The 24461-nt window shown below is 49.0% G+C and overlaps 1 protein-coding gene across 1 annotated transcript; it reads left to right on the forward strand.

Moving 5' to 3' along the window:
• Positions 1-10850: 10850 nt before the first annotated feature.
• On the forward strand, positions 10851-24415 carry PCDH12 (protocadherin 12). Its single transcript, XM_032403524.1, has 4 exons — positions 10851-14036; positions 17103-17200; positions 19115-19266; positions 23576-24415. Exons 1-4 carry the CDS (start codon positions 11157-11159, stop codon positions 24043-24045), a joined length of 3600 nt encoding a protein of 1199 aa, XP_032259415.1. The 5' UTR covers positions 10851-11156; the 3' UTR covers positions 24046-24415.
• Positions 24416-24461: the final 46 nt, after the last annotated feature.

Raw genomic sequence — 24461 nt, forward strand, 5'->3', positions numbered from 1 at the left:
AGGTAGACTAAGCAAGCCTCCCCCATCCCAGTTTCTTTCTCAGAAATGCTGCCGGTCTTTGTGGTACCTCCTCTATGAAAGCATTTACCCATTGTTCACATTATAACAGTAATAACTACCACGTTTATGGAGCAGTTAGGATGCTTCAAGCACGTTGCTAAGTGCTTTATGTACATTTTCTCTTTATCGTCACCATAACCTTATGATTTTAGATACTATTTGTTATTCCCACTTTATTAATGAGGAAATTGAAACGTAGAGATGTTCAGGAACTTACCAAAGGGTACATGATTATTGAGAGGCTGAGCAGGAATTAAAATTACATGCCCCCTACCTCACATCATACGCATAAATTAACTCAAAATGGATCAAAGACCTAAATGTAAGAGCTAAAACTGTAAAACTCTTAGAAGAAAATGTGGGAGTAAATCTTCATGAATTTGGATTAGGCAACAGTTTCTTAGATATAACCAAAAGCACAAGCAAAAGAAAAAAATAGATAAATTGGACTCAACACAATTCAAAACGTTTGTGCTTCAAATACACTATCAAGAAAGTGAAAAGACAACCTACAGAATAGGAGTACTTGCAAATCATTTATCTAATATTCAGGATATATAAAGAACTCCTGTAACTCAACAATAAAAAAGACCAAAAAAAAAAAAAAACAACAATTTTAAATATTTTTAAGTTTTAGCCATGGTGTAGCATGGGCATAGGATCTGAATAGACATTTCTCCAAAGAAGATATACAAATGGTCCAGAAGCACGTGAAAAGATGCTCAACATCATTAGTCATCAGGGAAATGCAGATCAAAACCACAAGGAGAAACCACAAAAGACAGATAATAACAAGTATTGGTGAGACTGGGGGAAATTGGAACCCTCATACACTTCTGGGAATGTAAAATGGTGTAGCTGCTCTGGAACACAGTTTGACAGTTCCTCAAAAAGTTAAACATAGAGTTACAGTAAGACCCAGGAATTCTACTCCTAGGTGTATACCCAAGAGAGTTGAAAACGTATGTTCACACAAAAACTTGTATACAACTACACAACTACATTTGTACATTTGTAGTATACATAAATATTCACTACAGCGGCAGTATTCACAATAACCAAAATGTAGAAGCAACCCAAATGTCCATCATTGGATAAACGGATAAACAAAATGTGGTACATCCATACAATGAAATATTATTCTGCCATGAAAAAGGAATGAAGTACTGATAAATGCTACAGCATGGATGAACCTTACAAACATTATGCTAAGTGAAAGAAGTCAGACACAAAAAGCCACATATTGTATAATTCCAGTTATATGAAATGTCCAGAACAGGCAAACCCATAGGGACAGAAAGCAGATTTGTGGTCACTGGGGGCTGAGGCAGGAGTGCATGGGAAGTGACTGCTGATGGATATGGGGTGACTTTTGGGGGATGAAAATCCTGTGGAATTAGATAGTGGTGAAGGTTGCACAATTCTGCAACTATACTAAAAACCACTGGGCTGTACACTTTTCAAGGGTGAATTTTATGATATGCTAATTATATCTCAATAAGAAAATTTTAGGTAGTCAGCACTTAAGTGGGATGCTGAAATGTTGGTTCTGGTTCCTGGAAACCGTCAAACTAATGTGCCCCTAATGATCTAATAAGCTCCTGTGTCCTCTTTATCATATACTTCTCCCCCAAGAAAAGCAACTTGCAGAGGTAGGCCTCTAATCCAAGCCTACAGGATTCTAAAGGTCTTTACCACCACTGCCTTCCGGGCAGGATTGGCTTCATGGTCAGCCACCTGTGTAGTCCCACAGGGTCCTGTTCTCAGGAAGGCCTCAGGTTTAGAAGGGCCCTGCTCTTGGTCTAATGCTCTCCTATGGCCATCTTGAAATTCTTAATCTTCCAACAGGAAGCTCTCCATTTTCATTTTGCACTGGGCTCCACAAATTATGTAGCTGGTCCTGCACCCGGGAGAGAAGAAAAACCAAGTGGGTAAATCAGGGCATTGAAGGGGCTTACCTGACTGCCACAGAGGGAAAACTATTGAGATGCAAATAATCACTCCTAATTTTCCATACTGTCACAGGCCATACCCAAACCAGAAACATACTCCTTAAAGACGCAAAGATGGAAGAAGAGTTTCTGAAGCCATTCACTCATATCATTATTCATGTTAGGCAAAGGAAGTAAAACCAAGAGCAAAATGTATGGCAACCCTACCTCTGAGTGTTCACAGGTGAGACCATGTATCCTGCCAGTGACCTCCCAGATGCAAAAAGTGAGGGAGCCTAAGAACCAGCTCGGGAAATTCTCACAAATCGGAGCAGGAGGTGAATTATGACATCATGTCATGACCTCATGTCAGAGGTCACAGGATGGAGGGAATAGAAGAGAGAATTTCAAAGCAGTGTTAATAATTTGGACTAAATATTTAGAGTCCAGTTTTGAGGTCAGGAATGGAGAGGGTTTTCTAATAAATTTTAGTTTTAGACTCCATAAAAATAAGAGCCTTTTGTGTCTTCAGTTTTATGTGCCCGTAGAGTTTTTTAAATTGAGCTTTCTCCATGTGCCCGGCCCTGCACTGTGCTAAGCACTTAATATGCATTATCTCATTTATTTATTTATTTTAAGGTTTTTTTTTTTAAGATTTATTTCTTTATTTGAGAGAGAGAGGGGGAGCCTCTGAGTGGGGGGAGGGGCAGAGGGAGAGAATCTTCAAGCAGACTCCCCACTGAGAGCAGAGCCCGACATGGGGCTCGATCTCACAACCCATGAGATCATGACCTGAGCTGAAACCAAGAGTTGGACGCTCAAATGACCGAGCCACACGCGTCTCCATGCATTATCTCATTTAAATGCCCAGGACCTCATAACTGAGGCAATTTTGTCTCCCCATTTTACAGATGAGGAAACTGGGGCACTAAGGAGTGAGGTGATTTGACTGATGTCATACAGTGGTGACATACAGGATTAGGACCAGCTCCTCATTAGTTTGACACTCTCCCATAGACTCTAAGAGAATTGGGTTTGTTGTAGCAGAAAGACAGAGAGAACAAAATAGTTCTTGCCTTAAGAATTAAAGGGAAGGGGCGCCTGGGTGGCTTAGTTGTTAAGTGTCTGCCTTTGGCTCAGGTCATGATCCCAGGGTCCTGGGATCAAGTCCCACATTGGGCTCCCTGATCAGCGGGGAGCCTGCTTCTCCCTCTCCCACTCCCCCTGTTTGTGTTCCTGCTCTTGCTGTCTCTCTCTCTGTGTCAAATAAATAAACAAGATCTTTAAAAAAAAAAAGAAAGAAAAAGAATTAAAGGGATGGGGCACCTGGGTGGTTCAGTCAGTTAAGCATCTGCCTTCGGCTCAGGTCATGATTCCGGAGTCCCAGGATCAAGCCCTGTGTCGGGCTCCCTGGGGCGAGGAGTTTGCTTCTCCCTCTCCCTCTGCTCCTCCCCCAACTCATGCTCTCTCTCTCTCTCTCTCTCACACTCTCTCTCTCAAATTAAAAAAGAAAAAAAAAAGAAAGGGGAAAACCTTAAGGAAGTTAGGATTAGATTTTATGACATAAGGATAGGTGAGAATGAGAATACAGAGGGAAAGAAAGACACCCCCATCACCTGTCCCCAAGCACAGTAGATGATGGAGGCTCACGCTAGAACAGGATGGAATGTGTGACCTAGAACAGAGGTCAGGACTCATGCATGGCTGGACCACTGAGTAGAGAAGCAGGAGTGAGTCCGAATATGCTGGTGAGTGGAGGGACCAGCAGGCTTTTATCAGTGCCTGTACTTGTCATCCATCACCGGGGCATGCAATGGTTGTTCCAGAGACTTTGCTGAGCTCATCCCACCTGCCCGGTGTTAACAGTCTCCTTTTCAGTGGCTACCATTCCTGAACAGCCCTGAAACTAGCCTTGACAACAGATGGGTACCAGTGTGAAAGGAAAAGCCCTGCCCTAACTCTGGGATAGGTCTGGACAGTGGTGAGCCCCACTCTAAGACAGGAGTATCACTGGATTCCCACTACCATCTTGTCATGTGTGTTCACTCCCCACGTAGATCTTAAAAGGTTTCTAATCATCACATGGGAATTGGAAAAATTGGTTTTTCTTTCCAATGGGGGCTTCAGGGTCAAAAACAAATGAGGAGCTACTACCCTAAAAGCACAATTATAAATAACTAAACCTTAAAGGGCTACCCACATGCCAGGCCTTGCTCTAAATGCTGTGTATTGACTACACTAAACCTTACAGAACCTGAAAAAAATTACCATCATCACTATCATTCCTATTTTAAAACTAAGGAAACTGATAACAGAGAAGTGAAGTGACTTTTCAGTGTCACACAAATGCTTTGGACCCAGGCAACTGCAGCCCTGAGCCCACATCCTTAACCCCAATGCTCTGCTTAGATCAAGTTAACACTTTGCTTAAGGAAAATAGTTAATTGGGTGTGTAAGGAGAAATTGATCACCTGTGTGACCAGCCTCCCTGGTCAGGGCGGCTCAAACAATACCTCCGGTCATCCCAGGGTTATATAAAAACAGACTCCTAAAGAGGTTTGAGGTGGCTGACAGCATAAAATGTTTTCTGTGCTTCTGATGCAAGGTAAAATTTGATTTACAATAATAGGCACAGAATGATCATGTTTATACTTGCAACCTGGCATTTTATTATTATTCCCCTGAATAACAGTGAAAAGAGTTTTGTAACCCCAAGGTAACATGGCTCTGTAAGAAGGAAAGAGGGGTGAGATTTAGCAGCGGCTGCCATCATAAATCAGTGTGTGGCTATTTCTCTCAGAGCTCCAGGCTCAACTCCTGGCTGTCATAAACTTATAAAGGGAAGCCCCATGAGAATTTATGTAACGACGGGAAGACTCATTTTCCTTCCTGCAAAAAGCTTTCTGAAGCAAGGCAAGAATTAGGCTGATTAGATTCTATGTGAAGAAAGAAAACCAAACCAATGGTTTAGAGGAAAGGAAAATGTGGGTCAACTTCAGCTACTTCCCTTGCCAAAAAAATTGACCTTGTAAATAGAGAAGAACATGCTAAATTCCACCAGATAAATGAGTGACTGGATGACCGAATAAGTTAATGAATGAGTGTGATCCAGGCTTCCCCAAGGGTGGTTCTGTCAGTGTGAGAACAGTTTGATCCTGGAGTCACCCAGAAATGCTGAATACATAACAAGGCCAATCAACACAGTCAGCTTCTGAATATTCATGCACAGATGATGCTCCCAGTCAATATGTTTGATTTTTGTGTTCACTGATAGATTTTCAAATTCACTGTGTAAATCAAAATTCTAAAGAAGAAGGAAAAGGAGGAGGAGGAAGAGGGGGAGAAGGAGAAGGAAGAGGAGGAGGAAAGGGAAAGAAGGAGGAAGAGGGAGAGGAGGAAAGAAAACAGGAAAACAGAAGAGAAACTCTTGTTGAGAGTATATATTACTTCTGAGTAGGATTGCCCGGTAAAAATACACTAAAAAAATTGTCATTGTTTACCTAAATTCAAATTTAACTGGCACCTGTATTTTTATTTGCTAAATCTGACACCCAACTTCTGGTCTAATAACCTTATGTAGAAGAGAAGGTTGAGGACAGTATCTGGGGACATGCCCATCCCTAGGAGTCAGAAGGAAGGAAAACCAAAGGAAGAGTCTGCAGAAATATGGGGGGGGAGAACCAGCTATGCACAGAGCTTCTGCTGAGCAGTGACACAGGCATGAGAGAGAGGTGGCGACCAGGAGGATGCTCAGTAAGAAAAGCCAGATGGCTGTAGAGTTTTGGCCCTTACAAAGTTGCTAGCAGTTCTAAGAAGTTCTAAATCAGTGGTTCTCAATGAGATTGGGGTGGAGATGGGGCACATGTCAGAGTGTCTTGTATATCAGAATTAAAATCTATATGCTGGAAGTGGCCCACTTTCCCTCCGAGGTTGGGGAGAGAGACAAGACATATGGGTAACACTTATCAACTCAGAATTTATGTGGTCCAGTTATGGTTACTAAAGCACAAAATAAATTCTGAGTCTCTTCTTGCATTTTTCTTGGAAATCATGAAGGAGATGCATGGTTCGCAATGATTCATTGGCAAGTCCTCATGTTCACGCTACTTCCTTCATAGCCCCCCACCTTGTTCTCTTGTGAACCCCCTCCATGATCTCCTCAGCCTTCATCAATGCCCCTCTCCTACTTTCCTTTTATTGTGTAGATCAATTAAGCCTCTCTTTCCAGAAAAAACTTCCAATTGACTTCCCCAACTCTGTTCCAAATGAAAGGGGAAGCCTTTTCGAAGGGAGGGTCCGGGGAATGGAGCTGGCAGTTTCAAAATTCTCTTAGGCAGGGTGGGAGAGGGAAAAGTATGAATTTTCTCACCAGCCCTGGTATTCGGATAAGTGATTCTGATATCTGGCCCCTTTTGAGAGCTACCACTCTTAAGCAAGACAACCAAGACACAAAGCCTTTTCATTTCTTGAAAGGTTCTATTTTTTGGCCGATTTCCACCTACAAAGTACATTTTTCTTTTTGCACTGGGCCCAGAAAGAGGTGTTATTGTGTGGGAGTGGACAACTGTCATCTGTCCCAACAAAGACCACAGAGTGCCACATCAGGAGCAGGTGACCCATCTACCTGAGTCTCCCAGTCAAGATTCCTGGCCAGACTGGCTCCAATTTCAACAAGGTCTTGCTAAAAGAAAGAGGCTGACCTTGGGTGGTCCTGTCACCCCTCCCAACAGGAATGATCCCGAAGAAGATGAAGCTTCTGAGCTTCACCAAGCAGCCTTAGCGAGGGTGACTGTGGCAGCTGCTGGGCAGATTCCCAAGGAACTCGGAGGGTGGGCAGCCAGCTGAGCAGCATGTTCATAGTGTGGGGCATGATCCTAGCCTTCATCCAGCGGACCTGAGAGTCCCCCAGGGGTCAGAGTCCCACCTTGCTGGTGTGACCCCTCAAGGATCCTCAGGACACCAGGCATTTTGAAAAAATCCTGACCTGACCCTACCCCTCCCACTTCATCCCCCAACACTTCCGCATAGCCAAAGGCCCAAGCGTGAATGACCTCAAGGTTGGTGGTGAGCCAGACTTCCAAACACCAGCCCAGATCCTGCCCTCTTTAAAAAAATATTTCAGACTTGAGGGAGGCATCCTTAGCTTTTTCAAACCTATTTCAGAGTACCTGTACAACTTCAAATCTATTTTCAAAACTCAGAGGGACGAAGTCTCTCCAGACAAACTTCAGCGAAAGTTCCATTCATCCCTCGACATGTGGCTGACCCCTGCAGCTAGAAAGGAGGAGAGAAAGTTACTAAGTGGGGACCTCATTCCCAGAGATTATCGCCTAAAAAATCTGGTACCTTGTTTGCTGGCTTTGGATTCTGTCCCCAGTGTGAGTAAAACAAACAAACCACAACCATAAAAACTGTCTGTGAAATCTAAATTCAAAAACTTTCTTGTGGGGCGCCTGGGTGGCTCAGTCAGTTAAGCGACTGTCTTCAGCTCAGGTCATGATCCCTGGGATGGAGCCATGTATCGGGTTCCACGTTCAGCGGGGAGTCTGCTTCTCCCTCTCCCTCTGCCCCTCCTCATCACTCGTGCGCGCGCGCGTTTCTTGTGACCTGGGAGTCCATTTTTTGCATCCATGGTATAATTAAGGCAATGCATACACACAGAGCATAAATAGAACAATGTCCTTTCAAGAATATAAACGTTAACACTGGTAAAATCGTGAATTCCATAATTCCTTCAGTGGGCAGTAGGTCACATTAGGTTTCTCATGATAAGTGATTGTCATCCTGTGTAAGCTCCTTCCACTGTGTTCTATGCAGCACAGGTCTAGAGCTGTGGATGTGTGTGAGCTCCAGGTACCCACCTCTCTGCTTCTGTGCCTTTTTTCTCTGCCTTTGGCCACCAGATGGCATTCTGGAAACATTCTCAGCACCAGAATTTTCTGCACCAAACTCCCCTGCATTACTCCCAACTGCCCTCCCCCTCTCCTTCCTCTGTTTTCTTCTAATCCATTTTCCAGAGTGCAGCCCAAGGGGCTCTCTGGAGGTCCAATCTGCGTGATCTTGGGCAAGTTAGCTAACCCTCTGTGCTCAGCTTCTTTATCCCGATGGCCCGGGTATGAGGGTGGCACAGGAGGATGTAGGTAAAGCACTCAGGACAAGGCCTGCCATATAGCTACTGTCCTCATCTTCCTTCTCAGGGCCATTCGAAAGCTCCCCCAAGGCCTTCAGGACAAGGTCCGAATCCTTAGCATGGAACTCCAGGCCCTCCAAGGGTCTGGCAGCCCCTTTTGACATCCCCGGCCCTCCTTCTTCCTCCCCACTCTCCACACAGACCCTCTTGAGATACTGTTAAGGAACCAGCTCACTCACCTCTGGCCTTTGTCCACTCTGCTCCCTCTGCCTGTTTTGCTTCTCCCTTGCTCACCCGCCTTCCTCTGGCTAACTCCTCCCTGTCTTCAGGATTTGGCCCAGTGCCCTCCATGAGGAGCCTCCCCTGACCACCAGGCCCAAACACAGAGCCACTGGGCCCCCTTCTTTCCTTTTCCCCGCCCCCTCCTTAGACTGCAAGCCACTTGTGTGGGTCACTTTGTCTTGCTAGCTGCACTGCACATGATAGGACAAGTGACAGCCAGAGAGTGAGGTTGCCATGCAGGCTGTCACCCAAGGGCGGTAAGCACAGGGCACATCTCTGAGCAGCAGGCCCCCGGGGCCTGTGCTGGCTCCCCTTGAAGCACAGGCAGCATCTGGCCCCAGCCTGGGCTGAGGAAGCCCTAGAAAATGAGCTTTCTTGGACACAGAGGCAGAGAAAAGAGTGAAGGGACAGGGAGCGCCTGGGTGGCTCAATGGGTTAAGTGTCTGCCTTCGGCTCAGGTCACGACCCCGGGTTCCTGGGATTGAGCCTCACTACTTGCTCAGCAGGGGGTCTCCTTCTCCCTCTCCCTCTGCCTGCCATTTCCCCTGCTTGTGCTCTCTCTCTCTCTCTCTCTCTCTGTCAAATAAATAAATAAAATTAAAAAAAAAAAACAGTGAAGGGACAAATGCAAGGTCATTACCATTTGCATTGGAGGCATAAAACCTGGAAAATAATACAAGCTACAGTAACATGGAATGGGTGCTTTCTCTGTACCAGGCCCTGTGCTGGGGCCCTTATAGGTAGCATCTCACTGAATTCTTACCACAATCTCATGAGGTGGGGCACAGCCACACTCTATAGAGAAGGAAACCGACGCCCAGAGAGGTTAAGTGACTTGTGCAAGGTCTCCAAGCTTGTGGGTGTTCTCTCTCTAGGGCCACGCTATAGGAGATGGCCCCATGGATTCAGGCCCTTACTGTGGTTCAACAAGTGACAAGGACAGGAAACCTCCAGAGTGGAACATGGAGTGAAGGACAGGGCGCGGGAAAGAAAAGATGGGGGGCAGGGATGGGCACAGATGGCTCTAAGGCCAGGGAGCTCCCTCTGCTGCCCCTGTCCTAATGGCCAGAGGCCAACAGGCCCTGATGGGGGTCCCCTGTGTCCCAATGGGCACCTCCAGCCTCAAGGACTCAGTTGCAAACACCCACCTAAAGGAAGCTGGCCTTAAATTCCCATCACTTCCATTGTTTTACAAACCTCTAGACTCAGCCCGAGGCAGGGTCTAAGACCAGGAGGGTGCTGGGTGCAGCAAGTGAGGAGGGAAATGAGAAGCCACAAGCCCCCTCAAATGCCACCCAGGTGATCCTGGGCCTCACCTCTGTGAGGAGGTGAATGGGGGGGGCACACCTGAAAACATCCACCTCCCTAGGAGTGTTGGGGGTGGGGAGGGAGTACTGTTCATGGGACTCAGTCATAAACAGCAGTGGGGAGAGAAGAATCGGGGGAAGGGAAGGATAAGGCGAGAAAAGCGTGGGAGAGGGACAAGTATAAAAACCTTGGAGGCAGGGAGCCGGAGGCCGGGGATTCCCCCAGATAGGGACTCAGGCTGGACCAGATGCAGAGAACAATGGGCCTCCAGGCTGGCGAGCAGGAAGGGAAGGGGGAGGGAAGGTACATGGTCAGGTCGGAGAGATCCCCAGGCTTCAGGAGCCCAGGCCACGGGCACCCTCATGGGTCCATGTGGGCAGGGACTGCCCCGGGGCCAGTGCAAGAGCCAGAGCTACAAGGTGAGACCAGCTATTCTGTTCTCAACACCCACCGCTCACAAAACATCATTGCCTGTGCCTCTGAGCCAGGACCCAGCCCCTCATACATCATTTCATTTGTCCTCACAATTTCCTGCTGTGCGGGCTACTATTCTTATTCCCATCCACACTCTAACAACGGAGTGGTGGAAGCCCAGAGAGGGTAAGTGACTTGTCCCACATGACCCAGCTGGTAAATTGCAGAGTCAGGATTTGAACCCAGGCAGTTTGGCCCCTGTGGCCGCTCTCTTAATCACAGCTGCTTCCCGAGGACAAAAGTGGGTGATCAGGGCAGAGTCAGGACTTCGAGGTAGATGAGTGTGGGAAAAGACCGGAATGGGAGAGGAATAATGAGGATATGAGGGAAACAAAGAGAGCAGCGGAAAGGAGAGACACAGGGAGCATGACAAGCCCAGGAGGGGTCTCGGGGGGCAGGCAGGGGCTCAGGCTCTCTGCCCACTTGCCTACACAGTGGCTCCCTTTCCCTCAGGGGCCGCCTTGCGTGGATAGCACCTTCCCGTCGGCCTGTCCCTGGAGCCCTGGCCCATCCTCCTCCGCTGCGGGCCCCTCGGGCTTTACGGGAAGCCCTCTTTCTCTAATTGGCATTGAAACTTACAGCCCTCCCTTTTCCTGTAGGTGGGGTTTCCATAGGAAAAAGCTGCTTCTCCATTTCCCCAGCCCAGCAACTGTTTGGAAGTCCGATCCCCACATCCTGCTTTTACTGGGTCAAGTCCCTCTTGGACCGGCTCTTGTCCATCATTTACTGAAGGGGAACCACGGGTGCCCACTTCATCAGTGCTTGGACCTCTGAGATCTCTTCAGATGAAGATGGCCTTGCCTGGGAATCCTGCTACTTCCATCACCATCTAATTATGGGACGAGGCTGTGACAGCTGGTCTGGGGGCAGGAGAACAGGGCTAATCAAGCCCCTCGGGAAACACTGGAGGACTTGCCTAGCCTTTGAAGAACTGTAGTGGTTTCTGAGTCTAGCCCATTCTGGCGGTAAGCATGATGCGACTTCTGCCACTTCTGCTGGGGCTTTTGGGGTCAGGTGGCTACTTGTTCCTTCCAGGGCATGGTCAGGAAGTGGCCACTCTCACTGTGAAATACCAAGTGGCAGAAGAGGTGCCGTCCGGCACAGTGATAGGGAAGCTGTCCCGGGAACTGGGCTGGGAGGAGAGGCGCGGGCAGACGAAGGCGGCCTTCCAGGTCCTGCAGCTGTCTCAGGCACTCCCCATCCAGGTGGATCCTGAGGATGGCCTGCTTAGCACAGGGAGGCGGCTGGACCGAGAGCAGCTTTGCCGGCAACAGGATCCCTGCCTGGTTTCCTTTGACGTGCTTGCCACGGGGGACTTGGCTCTAATCCATGTGGAGATCCAGGTGCTGGACATCAATGACCATGAGCCACAGTTCCCCAAAGGTGAGCAGGGGCTGGAAATCTCTGAGAGTGCCTCTCTGCGCACCCGGATCCCCCTGGACAGAGCCCTGGACCCAGACACGGGCCCCAACACCCTGCACTCGTACACGCTGTCTCCCAGCGAGCACTTCGCCCTGGATGTCATCGTGGGGCCCGATGAGACCAAACATGCAGAACTTGTGGTGGTGAAGGAGCTAGACAGGGAAATCCACTCATTTTTTGATCTGGTGCTAACTGCCTATGACAGTGGGAAACCCCCCAAGTCGGGCACCAGCTTGGTCAAGGTCAATGTCCTGGACTCCAATGACAATAGCCCTGTGTTTGCTGAGAGCTCCCTGGCACTAGAAATCCAAGAAGATGCTGCCCCTGGTACTCTCCTCATAAACTTGACTGCCACGGACCCTGACCAAGGTCCCAATGGGGAGGTGGAATTCTTCCTCAGTAAGCATGTGCCTCCAGAGGTTCTGGACACATTCAGTATCAATGCGAAGACGGGCCAGGTGATTTTGCGTCAACCCCTAGACTACGAAAAGAATCCTGCCTATGAGGTGGACGTCCAGGCAAGGGACCTAGGTCCCAATTCCATTCCAGCCCACTGCAAAGTACTCATCAAGGTTCTGGACGTCAATGACAATGCCCCAAGCATCCACATCACATGGGCCTCCCAGCCATCACTGGTGTCAGAAGCTCTTCCAAAGGACAGTTTCATTGCTCTCATCATGGCAGATGACTTGGACTCAGGAAACAACGGTCTGGTCCACTGCTGGCTGAGCCAAGAACTGGGCCACTTCAGGCTGAAAAGGACCAACGGCAACACATACATGCTGCTAACCAACACCACACTGGACAGAGAACAGTGGCCCAAATATACCCTCACTCTGCTGGCTCAAGACCAAGGACTCCAGCCATTATCGGCCAAGAAACAGCTCAGCATTCAGATCAGTGATGCCAACGACAACGCACCTGTGTTTGAGAGGAGCAGGTATGAGGTCTCTACGCGGGAGAACAACCTACCTTCTCTTCACCTCATTACCATCAAGGCTCAGGATGCAGACTTGGGCATAAATGGAAAAATCTCATACCGTATCCAGGACTCCCCAGTTTCTCACTTGGTAGCTATTGACTCAGACACAGGCGATGTCACTGCTCAGAGGTCACTAGACTATGAACAGATGGCCAGTTTTGAGTTCCGCGTGATCGCAGAGGACAAGGGCCAGCCCCAGCTTGCATCCAGCGTCTCTGTGTGGGTCAGCCTCTTGGATGTCAACGATAATGCCCCAGAGGTGATTCATCCTATACTCAGTGGTGGAAAAGCCAGCCTCTCAGTGCTCGTAAATGCCTCCACCGGCCACCTTCTGGTACCCATCGAAACTCCTAATGGCTTGGTTCCAGCGGGTGCCGACACACCACCACTGACAACCCACAGTTCCCGGCCATTCCTTTTGGCCACCATTGTAGCAAGAGACGCAGACTCCGGGGCCAATGGAGAGCTCCTCTACAGCATTGGGCGCGGGAATGAAGCCCATCTCTTTGTCCTCAGCCCCCACCTGGGGCAGTTGTTCATCAACATCACCAATGCCAGCAGCCTCATTGGGAGTGAGTGGGAGCTGGAGATAGTGGTAGAAGACCGTGGCAGCCCCTCCTTGCAGACCCAAGCCCTGTTGAGGGTCTTGTTTGTCACCAGTGTGGATCACTTGAGGGACTGGGCCCGGGAGCCTGGGACCCTGAGCACATCGGTGCTGACAGTGATTTGCCTGGTCGTACTGCTGGCCATCTTTGGGTTGATCTTGGCTCTGATCATGTCCATCTGCAGGACGGAGAAGAAGGACAACAGGGCCTACAACTGTCGGGAGGCTGAATCTACCTACCGCCACCAGCCCAAAAGGCCCCAGAAACACATTCAGAAGGCAGATATCCACCTTGTGCCTGTGCTCAGGGGCCAGGTGGAGGAGCCTGGCGAAGTCGGGCAGCCCCCCAAGGAAGCAGGCAAGGAAGGGATGATGGAAGCAGGCTGGGACCCGTGCCTGCAGGCCCCCTTTCACCTCACGCCAACGCTGTATAGAACCCTGCGTAACCAAGGCAACCAGGGAGCACAGGCTGAGAGCCGAGAGGTGCTGCAAGACACTGTCAACCTCCTTTTCAACCATCCCAGGCAGAGGAACGCCTCCCGGGAGAACCTGAACCTTCCTGAGTCCCAGCCTGTGATGGGCCAGCCACGCTCAAGGCCCCCGAAGGTTATGGGCGGCACCACAGGGAGGCTGCCAGGAGACTCGGGCAGCGAGGAGGCCCCACCGAGCCCACCGGCCTCCTCTGCAACCCTGAGGCGGCAGCCGAACCTCAACGGCAAAGTGACCCCTGAGAAAGAGTCAGGTCCCCGTCAGATCCTGCGGAGCCTGGTCCGGCTATCTGTGGCTGCTTTTGCGGAGCGGAACCCTGTCGAGGAGCTCACGATGGACTCTCCTCCTGTTCAGGTAACCGGGTGTGGGCAGCTCTCTCTGTGGTCACCCCTGGACCACCACATCAGACACCCCTATTACCCTTACATTCGTCACATTCATTCCTGAGGCTCTCCAGGGACTTTATGGTACATTGGATGCAGTGAGGGAGGGCACAGTTCTGGGGTTAACGAAATCTAGCTGTGTGATCCTGGGCAACTTACTGTCTCTGAGCCTTCATTTCCCTATAAAACAGAGATGAGGGTAAGAGCATCTGTCTTGCAGAGTTGTCCTGAGGATTTGATCAGTTAATTCCTATAAAGCACATACTCAATGTGCCTGGCACAAGTGAAACCCAGAAAAAGTTTAAGAATACAAGCTTTGGGATAAGCCTGCCTGGGTTCAAATCCTGACCCCACCTCTTCCTAGCTGTGAACCACAGGAATGTTACTCAGCTGCTCTGTTGAAGATATCTATGTTAATAGCACCCATCTCCTAAATTTGCTTGAAGATGAAATGAGTGCACTTAAAGCCTAGAATAATGTCCAGCACACGGTCAGCACTCAGCAAATGGTTACAATGACTTCTGCAAAGCTCTTCATCTCCTCCTGCCCTCTTGTCGTCTGGGCAGCCTTCCTGTGAAGCAGGCCAGCATGGGCAGCATTGCCCCTGCGCTCAGGGGCTGCATTTGACTTGCCTGAGACTAGACTTCGTTGGCTAGGCCTGCAGAATGAGGCAGTGGAAACAGTCTCAGAACTTGGGAGTCTGCTCTCGGTTCAAATTTCAGCATAGCCACTCAGGAGCTGGGCAACCTTGGGCAAGTCTGTCCAATATCAGAGCCTCATTTTCCTCAAATGGCAATTATGATTCCAAACTTACCCTGTGCTATCTCCCAGGGGTTGAGGATTAAATGGAATAATGAAGGACAAAGTATCTAGTGACCTAGGATTTATTGGACAGAAATGGGAAATCTTTCTCAGGGACGGTACCTGATCTCACACCCATATCTGTTCCTCTGTACTTCAGATAACTTTCCCTGAGCCAGGCTGCCCACTCAAGGCACACGTCTGTTTGGCCAAGCAATCAACTCAGGTTTCCTGTGGCGCAAGGACACAGCTTCCTTCCCCCACATCCTCCCCAGGAAGCCACCTGGAGAGAGCCCCACTGCTCTCTTAGGAGTCTTGCCCTGAGCCCTATGTAGCTCCAGAGGTTGCCCAGAGCCATTTACTCATTCATTCATTCATTCATTCATTCATTCATTCATTCATTCTTCAAATGCTTACTGAGTGAGCTTTTTGAACCAAACACTGTGCTGGTTGTTGGTGAACAGAGACAGCAGAGAGCAGGCACTGGGGGTGAACCCACTGGGGTGATGGAAAGAAGGGTGTCCAGCTGGGATCAATGTGAGGGTAGGAGGCAATCTGCCTAATGCTCATGTCTTTCCAGCAGCACAGTGCCACAGTGAGTCAGATCTGGGTTCAAATTCTAGCCCTGACGCTAACTGATATGTAGCCTCTCTGAGCCTCACATTCCACATCTGCAAAATGGGTATGATGGTATCTTTTCCCTAGTGTTATTATAAGAATTAAATGGGATTATACACCACCCTACAGTTATGAAGTGCTTGTCAAAAGATCTATTAATAAATGAATCATAGGGGCACCTGGCCTGGCTCAGTCAGTGGAGCATGTGACTCTTGATCTCAGGGTCATGGGTTCAAGTCCCACAGTGAGCACAGAGATTACTTTAAAAAAGTTTAAAAAAATAAATAAATGAATTATATATGTTCACGCATTTGATCCTTACAGCTACAACCACATGGGCCTTGATATTATTCCCTTTTTACTGCTGAGGAAACTGAGGCTCAAAATGCTTAAGTAATTTCTCAAGGCCATGCAGATGGAACTGGGGCAGCAGCAGATTTAGGATTTGAATCCGAGTCTGACTGATTCCAGAGTCTGCACTCTAACTCTGAAGCGACCCTGAACAACAACACTATGCTCAGGCTGTGACACTCAGGGAGTGTCCCTGAACTATCAGCTAACGCTTAGAAGAGTGGCAGGTGCCTTAGGAGGGCTTCTGGGCCTGGGTCAGGAGATGTGATCTGCCCTGAGGCAGGCAACTGGGCCCCAGCCCTCTTCCAACTGTCCCCTGAGGTTGGCACTAGTAGTTGGAGCTGCCCAGAGAGGCTGAGTGGGAAGTCCTGAGCCTTCTCAGGGAAGACTGGGGGTAGGTCCAGGATTTCTAAGAGTAACAACCCATAATCCTTGCATTCTCTGAGCGTTTTAAATTCTCAAACCACTGGGTGAATTAATCCTGACCACCCTGTGAAGAAGGCTGGATGGGTATTTCCAGCTCCAACTTAGAGACGAGGAAACTGAGGTCTGAGAATGTCTAAAAACCTGCCTGACATTACACAAACTAGAAATGACCTTGAACTAGAACTTAGCCTCCCGAGACTTGGTCTGTTGCCTTCGCCTTCACAAGGCCCTGCAGGGTCTGGCCCTGACATCTCGCCCGACCCTGCCCCATTCTGCAGCCTCTCGGAACCTCCGCCCTCGCCTCCAGACTTTCAGCCTGCCGCGCCTTCTGGTTTCATTCACACCCTTGTTGAATGAATGAAAGAATGGATAAATGAATGATTGGATGATACCATTTTGCTTTCTCCAGAGCAGAGTCTTGCATCTGGCCCCACCAAAATTGGCTGAGTGTTTGAGTACTGCTGAAGGTGGGGAAATAACCCCTTAAGATAATCCTTATCAAAGTAATAATGAATTTATGGTCAGGAAATGCATTTTTCAGCCCCATCCTGCAGACTCCAGCGGGAGCAGGTCACTTGGAATGAGAAGGAAGGGTGGGCGCAGGGGGTCCCCCTGCTCTCCCTCAGACTCCCAGGTCCTGTGGTGACATGGCAAAGCAAGGATCCTGCCTGCACAGGTCCCTGCCTCCGTCACTGTTCACCATCCCCCATCTGATCACACAAACATCTGAAGCTGGAGGAAAGACTATAAAAAGAAAGCGCCGGCATTGAGGGAAACATCCGGCAAGGAAGTGTGCTGGGTCGGAATTGTGTGGAGTCAACAGATTTTTCCTGTCTTGCAGCAAATCTCCCAGCTGCTGTCCTTGCTGCATCAGGGCCAATTCCAGCCCAAACCAAACCACCGGGGAAATAAGTACTTGGCCAAGCCCAGCGGCGGCAGGTAAGCAACACATGGACCACAGGCTTCTCAAGCCCCCCACCGGCTTGCCTTCACCCCTGGAGCCTCTGTGATCTGAGGAAGGGTGAGCACATCCCAGACAGCGTCCCCCTGGGAGAGCAGCGGACAGCATCCATCCCCCCATCCCAGGCAGCGTGGTCCTGGAGCAACTGTATTTATAGTATTTACAGGACCCAGAGTCTCTAAGGAAATGACTTCATCCCTGAGGTTCTATCTGTCCCCTGATTGCAGAGGTGCTAGGCTATGGGCTTTAAGTGTGTAACTTTCAGCTTTCTTTGTCTTGACCCTTAAACAATTATGAAGTTTCCCTGGCTGAGGACATGAGTGTGTAGGTGTGTTCTTTTGGGCAGTCCTAGAATTAAAGAGAGCTCAAGAGGACATCTAATCTAACTCCTTTTTGTTACAGATATAGAAACTGGGGCTTTAAATAGTTTGATACAACCCAGCTATGTTCAATTTGAGCAAGCCAGGTAAATCCTTGGGGCCTCAGTTTTTTACCTGTAAAATAGAGGTCACCATACTTCCTTGCAGCGCTGGGGTAAGGATTTAACGATCAAATGTATTTTAAGCTCACAGCCCAGTGACTGGCACGTAGTAGGTGAACAGCTGACGCTAAAAGTCCTTTCCTCCTGAAGTGACTTTGTTCGAGGTCACATGGCCAGTGAGCGGCAAAGCTGGAACCAGCTCGGGGCACCTGACTCCAGGTTTGGTGCTCTTGCCTTGACGACTCATGGCTTCTTTTTTGCAAAGATGGTGGGCGGTAGCATGGAGTAGCAGTGAGTACACGCACTCCATAGTCACATCAGCCTGGATTTGAGTTTTGGCTTTGACACTTAATCCGTGGGGATAAGGTGCATAATTTTCACAAGCCTTGGTTTTCTTATTTGCAAAATGGGAATGATAACAGGAGAACCCCTCACAGATGTGAAAAGTTTGAGGATAAGGTGCATATAACTTGCAGAGCCTAAGGCCTGACTCGGAGTAACTGCTTAATAAACATTAGTTGTTGTCATCATCACTTGCAAAATTGCCACCTCCCTCCTGATCGCTTCATGGCAGCAGAAATGGTCACAGAAAAAAAGCAGAAAGGACCCCAGACCTTAAAGCCCCTCAGGGAGCCTTCCCACCTGCTGGAATGTGGGGCCAGACCTGCCTCCCCATACTGAGGCAGTCCCAGGAACTGGCCTCCCCCAGGTGGCAGGCAGGGTCTGTGGGAGGGAGAGGCCAGGGTGGAGACAGCAGGAGTCAGGGAGAGTCTGAGTGGCTTTCTGATTCTGGGATTTGGCCTCAAATAGGGAGTAGGGATTTGGCCTCAAATAGGGAGTAGGGAATATTCAGTCACTTTGTCCACAAAGTATTTACGAAGCACCTACCATGTGTCAGGCCCTGTTCTGAGCACTGGCTGACCAGGGAATGAGACAGACAAAAATTTCTGCTCTCACTGGAGCTCATACTCAGATGGCTGGAGATGGATGGATAGATGGATGGACAGATGACTGCCTTGTCTCAACCAAAGTTACTACACTGCTACTCTGGGCCAGGCAATGCGAAGGAATGGGAGGGACAATGGGGAATAATAATATCAATGCATTCATTGTTTCTTCTTTTGCTGAGTGCTTACAAGGTGCCAGGTACCAGCTTCTTTACATACACTGTCTCATTTTGCCTGCCCCTGGAGGTGGGTGTTATTTATTACCTCCATTTTACAGATGAGGCAACAGATGGAGAGTAGGCAGGAGGCCTGGGACCAAGTAACCCCGGTTGGTCTGACTCTGAAAGCCGGGCTGTGTATCCACCTCCTTAAGTGGATGGATGAATGCTGGCATGAGTAGAAGAATGTTCATGAGCAGGAATGAATGAATCTGTGTGTAACTTCCTCACTCGTGGGCTTTGCAGGAGTGCAATCCCAGACCCAGATGGCCCAGGTGCCAGGGCTGGTGGCCAGGCAGAACCAGACCAGGAGGAAGGGTGCTTGGATCCTGAAGAGGACCTGTCCGTGAAGCAGCTGCTAGAAGAAGAGCTGTCAAGCCTGTTGGACCCACACACAGGTAAGGACTCCTCAGGATGACCCTGAGCCTGCTTCTACCCCCACAGTCCCCCACATGTCCAGACGTCAGCCTTCTCCACGGGAGAACACAGACATTCTGTTTCTGGGCAGGACTATCAGCAACATTTTACTTTCCCTAACGCTTCAGACAGTCTTCATTTGTTTAAAGACCAGATTCTACTTTGATTATTCATTTTAAAAATCCTAAGAATAGTAAATGAGCTCTTTGTGTGTGCCAGGTACTAGGAAGTGTCTTATACACATTAGCTCAGTTAAGCTTTTAAACAGTCTTTGGAGGTAGATGTTATGAGCTCCAATTTAGAGATAAGCAAACTGAGGCTCAGAGAAGTACCACAGCCTGCCCAGAGTCACTTAGCTCATCAGTGACTGAAGGGGAGCCAACCTGGGCCTGCCTGCCATCGGGAGACCTCCCTTTACTTCCTAAACCACCCATCTGTGTTTCTTTGGTGGGTTTATTTATTTTTTTTTTTTTTAATTTTTTTTTTCTTTTAAAGATTTTGTTTATTTATTTGAGAGAGAGAGCATGAGAAGGGGGAGGGTCAGAGGGAGAAGCAGACTCCCCGCCAAGCAGGGAGCCCGATGCGGGACTCGATCCAGGGACTCCAGGATCATGACCTGAGCCGAAGGCAGTGGCTTAACCAACTGAGCCACCCAGGCGCCCCATCTTTGGTGGGTTTAAATATCCTCCCATCCTGAGAACTGAGTCACTTCTTTAATGTGTTAACATATCTAATCAAAACAAAAATAATATTTTCTAGAGAAATAATTCGTTTTGATAGAAAGTACAAAATCTGGACTTTAATTCAAGAATGTGCTAACTGGGGCACCCGGGTGGCTTAGTCGGTTAAGCATCTGACTTTGGCTCAGGTCATGATCTCAGGATCCTGGGATCAAGCCTCCACCTCCGCCCCTCACCTCTGAATTCAGCGGAGGGTCTGCTTATCCCTCTGCCCTTACCCCTGCTCACGCTCTCTCCGTCTCTCTTTTTCTCTCTCAAATAAATAAAATCTTTTAAAAAAGTAAAATAAAATAAAATAAAATAATTAAATTAAAAAAATTAAAAAAGAATGTGCTAGCTGGACACTGGTCAGCCTCCTTTAGGTAACACACCATACCTCTGTCCATACCTACACTGTGGTTTTCTGTTTCTGTATAATTATCTTTTTCTCAACTGGACATACCCTATGTGCTCCATCTGGCTGCAAACACACTGAAAGCATGGCAGGGACTTCCTTTTCCTTGGTTAAAAAAACATAGCTAACATTTATTGAGAGCTTTTTATGTGCTAGTCCCTGTTCTATGTTCCACGTGAGAAAATCTTACAAGAAGGAATTATTCACTATCACCATTTCATAAAGGAAAAAACTGAGGGACAAGGTTGTTTAGTAATTTTCCCAACATTGACAACGTGGCTCTAAATTAAAAGTAAAATTAAATCTAATTAAAATTAAGTAAAATGAAAAATTCAGTTCCTCAGTTATACCAGCCACATTTCAAGCACTCAATAGCCACACATGGTTAGTGGATATTGCCTTGGATAGCACACATAGAGAAAGTTTTACAGGACAGCATTGTCTACACTCTACAACTGTGAGGTCCAATACAGTAGCCACTAGCCACATATGAAAATGGCTAGTCACAATCAAGATGTGATATATGGCGGCCCCTGCCCAGCTCAGTGGGTAGAGCATGCAACTCCTGATCTCAGGGTCGTGAGTTCAAGCTGCACATTGGGCGTAGAGATTACTTTAAAAAGAAAAAAAAAAATCTAAAAAAAAAAAAATCATCCATCTTCAAGCCCCATGTTGGGCATAGAGCTTACTTAATAAAAATAAAAAGCATGAAAAAGTGTAACTTATTATTTTTTAAAAAGATGTGATAAACATATAAAACACACCAGATTTTGAAGACTTAAGAATGTAAAATATTTCATTAATTTAAAAAATATTCATGACATGATAAAATGGTATTACGTTTAAAATGTTTTACAAATTGATTTCACCTTTTCTTTTTACTTTTTTAACCTGCCTCCTAGAAAATTTAAAATGACCTCTCTGGCTCACATTATGTCTGAACCGGCCAGCTCTGGGCTGGAACCTGTGTGCTCAGCTGCCACATGGTCCTGCTTTTCCACAGCACAGAGGGCATGGAGGATGCTGGGGGATGATGAGGGCACCAGGGATAGAAAAGCCTATGCTGCTCACAGGGCAGAGCTGCCAAAGGGCTTTTGGTGAGCTTGCTGACCCCGGCGGTCATGGCTGCATCCATCTGATGCTGTGATGAGGACAACATTTTAATGGTTGCATGAGCTCAGTGACTGCGCACAGCAACCTGACAAGATGAGTACTACTATTTCAACACTTCATGAGACATGAAGGAGGCTCAGAGAGGTTAAGCAATTTTCCCAAGGTCACACTGCTCATAAATGGCAAAGGTGGGAAATCAAGTTCAAGCCAGCCCGGCATCCACCTGCCTCTGGGTGGACTCCCCGTCACTTTTCAGCCATTCTCATACACTCTAGCAATTTTCTCATTCCAAGCTTCATAAGCTCTCTGACCCTCGTACAAAGGCCTGATTCTGTAACCAAAAGAGTTTCAACCTTATTACCCCTGAGTCTCAGGGAACTAAGGTTTACATTTCCCAAATGCCCAGGGTTAATATTTATGTTCACTGAGTCATTCAAGAAATGCTTACTAAATCCCAGGCATGGGCTGGACCAGGTGGGAAGAGGCCTGCCCTGCCTCACAGCCTTCACAGCTCCTCCCTGACAAGGCAAGACAGAGACTCATTTATCAATATAAACAGCCATTAGCTGTATTTTGGAATAACTTTTCCAAATTACAAAAGTAATATCTGGTTAAGGTAGAAAAATGGAGGTAAACGAAAAGAGAATAAATCACTTCTGTCCAGGAGTAATTCCAGTTAACATTTTGACATACCTCCTTCTAGTCTTTTATTATATGCACAGATTCTAAAGCAGCTCGCCTTAAGCAAACATTAAACACATGATGAAGTGGATGTTGTACTTTTTTTTTTTTTAAGGCACAATTTCTTAACCATAAGACTTACATTTTCTTTCTTTGTCTTGGCCTCTACCATCCGGCCTAGGGTTAGTTTTTTGAGATAGCATTCTTGTTGAAGAGATAGGAAAAGGAAAAGTGTGGTGGTGGCATTAGGGATCTAGGGGACAGTTTTTCACTGCCCCTGTCCCTTTCCTGGGACAGTGCTTAGCCTGCCTCTAGGCCTGAGTTTCCTGCAGTTTAGAAGCAAAGGTTGAGGAGTTTAGGGCATAGTGATGGTCCAGACCTTCCTAGGCCTGGGGAATCCGGAGGTCACAGGTGTGCACCCGGAGTGCCCTGGGGGTAATGGGGGGAAGCTACTCAGAGTGGGTAGGAGGGTACGGGCATATGGGGCTCCGAAGTCATCAGCTATGGGGTCAAATCTGGGTTGGTTGCCTAGTAGACAGGTGATTCAACTTCTTGGAACTTCGTTTCCTCATCCATAAAATGGAATAGGGCTCTTCACTTCTAAGGTTTGTGCGGAGGTTAAATTGCTTGGCGTGGAGGAACTTAATAAATGGTCACTATTACTATGAATACAAACAGATGGCAGCACCAAGCCAGGAACTCCAGCCTGGGCTAAGAAAAGGGATGCCCCCCCCCCCCCCCCCATCCGCAGCTTCTAGTGCCCTGAGGGAGTGAAAATCCTGGCTGCACCGCAGTGGCTGGAAGACACCTAGCCCGAAACACAGCAGGGTCGGGAAATTCTTTAGAAAAGGGCCAATTTCTGGGCGCCTGGGTGGCTCAGTTGGTTAAGCGACTGCCTTCGGCTCAGGTCATGATCCTGGAGTCCCGGGATCGAGTCCCACATCGGGCTCCCTGCTCGGCAGGGGGTCTGCTTCTCCCTCTGCCCTCTTCCCTCTCGTGCCCTCTGTCTCTCATTCTCTCTCTCTCAAATAAATAAATACAATCTTTAAAAAAAAAAAAAAAGAAAAGAAAAGGGCCAATTTCTAATTCCAGGCCTCCTTCCTCCTCCTGCCTCCTCCCCGCTCAGCTCCTGCGGGTCCTTCAGTGGGCAGCCTTCCTGCCCAACGAGCTTCCCCGTCAGGGCCTCTTCCTTCCCGCCCCGTCGGGCCTCCCCCGTCTGTGCCCCGCCATTTCCCTTCCCTCCTCGGTCCGGAGCCCTCGCCCACGGCCCCGCCCTCGGCTGCCCGGCCCGGCCCCGCACCCCGCACCCCCCCGCAGCCCCTCCCCCTCCGGCCCTCACCAGCTCCCCTCCTCCCCGTGCAGGCCTGGCCCTGGACCGGCTGAGCGCCCCCGACCCGGCCTGGATGGCGAGGCTCTCTCTGCCCCTCACCACCAACTACCGCGACAACGTGTTCGCCGCAGACGCTCCGGCCGTAGAGGAGCCCAGGACCTTCCAGACGTTCGGCAAGGCGCCCGGGCCTGAGCTGAGCCTGACGGGCACGCGGCTGGCCAGCACGTTCCTCTCGGAGATGAGCTCGCTGTTGGAAATGCTGCTGGAGCAGCGCTCCGGCGTGCCGGTGGAGGCGGCCTCCGAAGTGCTGCGGCGGCTGTCGGTGTGCGGGAGGACCCTCAGTCTGGACCTGGCCACCAGCGGGGCCTCGGGCACGGAAGGACAGGGGGGCCCGGGGGCAGCGAAGGGGGCCGAGGGCAGGACTGGCGGCGGCGGCAGCAGCAGGGGCCTGTGGATCCAGGGACCAGGGGCCCTGGGAGACGTCAGGGAGCCCAGGCCCTGAGGATCCTGGGACATGAGCTGCTTTCTAAAATATTTGAACTCACGGTCCAGTGGTGGCCCAAGAACTTTAGGGTGACCGATGGTGCCCCACAGAGGAGGCAGGGGCCCCACGACTAATAGCTGGCTGATCAAAGCAGCCCCTTGTTGGGGCTGGCTCTGCCTGTGAGTTTTTTGGAGGACGGAGACGTGTGTGGCTGAAATGAGTGTTTGCTGGCAAAACACGTGTAGAGCACAGGGGGTCAGTCTGCCCCGTGGGACAGATGCCAAGGAGTGTCCTAAGCAAGAAAGGATGGCCTCATCGCATACTTGAGGGTGGGGGCTGGATCCTGGGGTGCCAGGCAAAGCTCTCTGACCTACTAATAAAGGAAAAGCACTGGCTCATTCTCCTGTGTGCACCTGTCAAGGTGGGGGAGGGTA

This window comes from Phoca vitulina, unplaced genomic scaffold (assembly GCF_004348235.1).
Source record: "Phoca vitulina isolate PV1807 unplaced genomic scaffold, GSC_HSeal_1.0 scaffold6, whole genome shotgun sequence".
Taxonomy (NCBI): Eukaryota; Metazoa; Chordata; class Mammalia; order Carnivora; family Phocidae; genus Phoca; species Phoca vitulina.

Excerpts from the sequence above, each read along its gene's own strand:
- PCDH12 (XM_032403524.1), top strand. The coding sequence starts at position 11,157 with ATGATGCGACTTCTGCCACTTCTGCTGGGGCTTTTGGGGTCAGGTGGC. Across the intron at positions 14,037-17,102 it reads TGGACTCTCCTCCTGTTCAG|CAAATCTCCCAGCTGCTGTC; the intron begins GTAACCGGGTGT and ends CCTGTCTTGCAG. Across the intron at positions 17,201-19,114 it reads GCCAAGCCCAGCGGCGGCAG|GAGTGCAATCCCAGACCCAG; the intron begins GTAAGCAACACA and ends TGGGCTTTGCAG.